Source organism: Hippocampus comes, unplaced genomic scaffold (genome assembly GCF_001891065.2).
Source record: "Hippocampus comes isolate QL1 unplaced genomic scaffold, H_comes_QL1_v1.1 scaffold301, whole genome shotgun sequence".
NCBI classification, from domain to species: domain Eukaryota; kingdom Metazoa; phylum Chordata; class Actinopteri; order Syngnathiformes; family Syngnathidae; genus Hippocampus; species Hippocampus comes.
Genome location: NW_017805928.1, coordinates 329547 through 330856, shown reverse-complemented (window position 1 = coordinate 330856; position 1310 = coordinate 329547). Strand labels below are relative to the sequence as shown.

The following is a 1310-nucleotide window of genomic DNA, read 5'->3' as shown; positions in this document are numbered from 1 at the left end:
CGCCGCGAGCAGAGCGAGCGCCGCCGCGGGGAGGAGCAAAACATGGAGATGGAGGTCACCTGGGTGCCCGGTAAAACGCTCGCGTCGCCCGCGGAGGCCGCGCAAAGCCGACGCCTTCGTCGCGATCTCGAGTCGCGCCGTCATTTCAAAGCCGCTTCGAAACCTCAAGTCCGCTCGAAGCGCCGTCGGCCACGTTGCCGTTGCCACGTCGGCCCCTCGCGGGCAGCCCTCTCTTTGTCCGCGGCCCTGTTACCCGGCCGCAAAAAAAAGAAAACACATCCCGACTCAAAAGATCGGTCGCTTTGCTCCTCCAGGCCTGAGGGAGGCGACGGAGCAGCTGGTGAAGAAGAAGAAGAAGCAGGAGCAGGAACGCCGGCCGGGCCCCTGGGAGGACTTCCTGCAGAAGAAGCGAGACAAGAAGAAGGCCAAGAAGAATCGCGACAAAGAGCGCCACCTTGAGGTGAGCTGGGCGCCGTCGGCATGGCGGGCGCCTCGCTTGACACGCACGCGCTACTACGCTCACCCGCAGGACGGCCAGCTGAGCGACGACCAATCGCCCGACCCCGCGGACCTCCACGAGCCTTTCTTCCGACGGGAGCTCGCCGCCGCCGCCGGTGAGGCCGACTCGGCGAAAGCGCGCGGCTCTCGCCATCCGGCCGTGACAACTCGTTCTCGATGCCCTGCAGGCGGACGGGATAAGAAGAAGAAGAAGAAAAAGCAGGATGAACACGAGTGCGCCGGAGAAGAACAACGCGCCGAGCAACGCGAGGTCTCGCTCACACGCACGCACGTGTGTGTCACAGTCACGCCCATTTGCGCGGGCAGTCAGCTTTTTTTTTTTTTTTTTGCGCGCACGCTCAGGCCGAGATGTCGCTGCTGATGGACGACGAGGACGACGGGCGCAAACATTTCAACTACGACAAGTTGGTGGAGCAGCAGAACCTGAGCAGGAAGAAGAAGAAAAAGATGCTCCAGAGCGGAGACGCGCCCCCCGAGGACCGCTTCCAGGTCAGAGTTCGGCGCCGGCCGCCGCCGAGGTCGCCGTCTGGGGCGCGCTTGCGATGACGGCGGCGCTCTCCCCGCTTTCAGGTGGACGTGTCGGACCCTCGCTTCCAGGCCGTGTTCACGTCCCACCTCTTCAATCTGGACCCGTCGCACCCCAGCTACAAGCGCACGCGGGCCACGCAGAGCATCCTGGACGAGAAGCGCCGACGCCGCGAGGAGGCGGACCGAGGCGGCGACGGCGACGACGGCGACGCCGCCGGCGAGGCTCGCGCGGTGCCCCGGGAAGGAGCCGAGCGGGACGCCGG

The 1310-nt window shown here is 65.6% G+C and overlaps 1 protein-coding gene across 1 annotated transcript in view; it reads left to right on the top strand.

Moving 5' to 3' along the window:
* Nucleotides 1–1310, top strand: part of esf1 (ESF1, nucleolar pre-rRNA processing protein, homolog (S. cerevisiae)) — a 6832-nt gene that overhangs the window by 4744 nt on the left and 778 nt on the right. Inside the window, 6 exon segments of the mRNA XM_019889633.1 lie at nt 2–70; nt 315–460; nt 530–614; nt 687–769; nt 862–1008; nt 1090–1305. Coding sequence (XP_019745192.1) covers nt 2–70; nt 315–460; nt 530–614; nt 687–769; nt 862–1008; nt 1090–1305 — 746 coding nt within the window.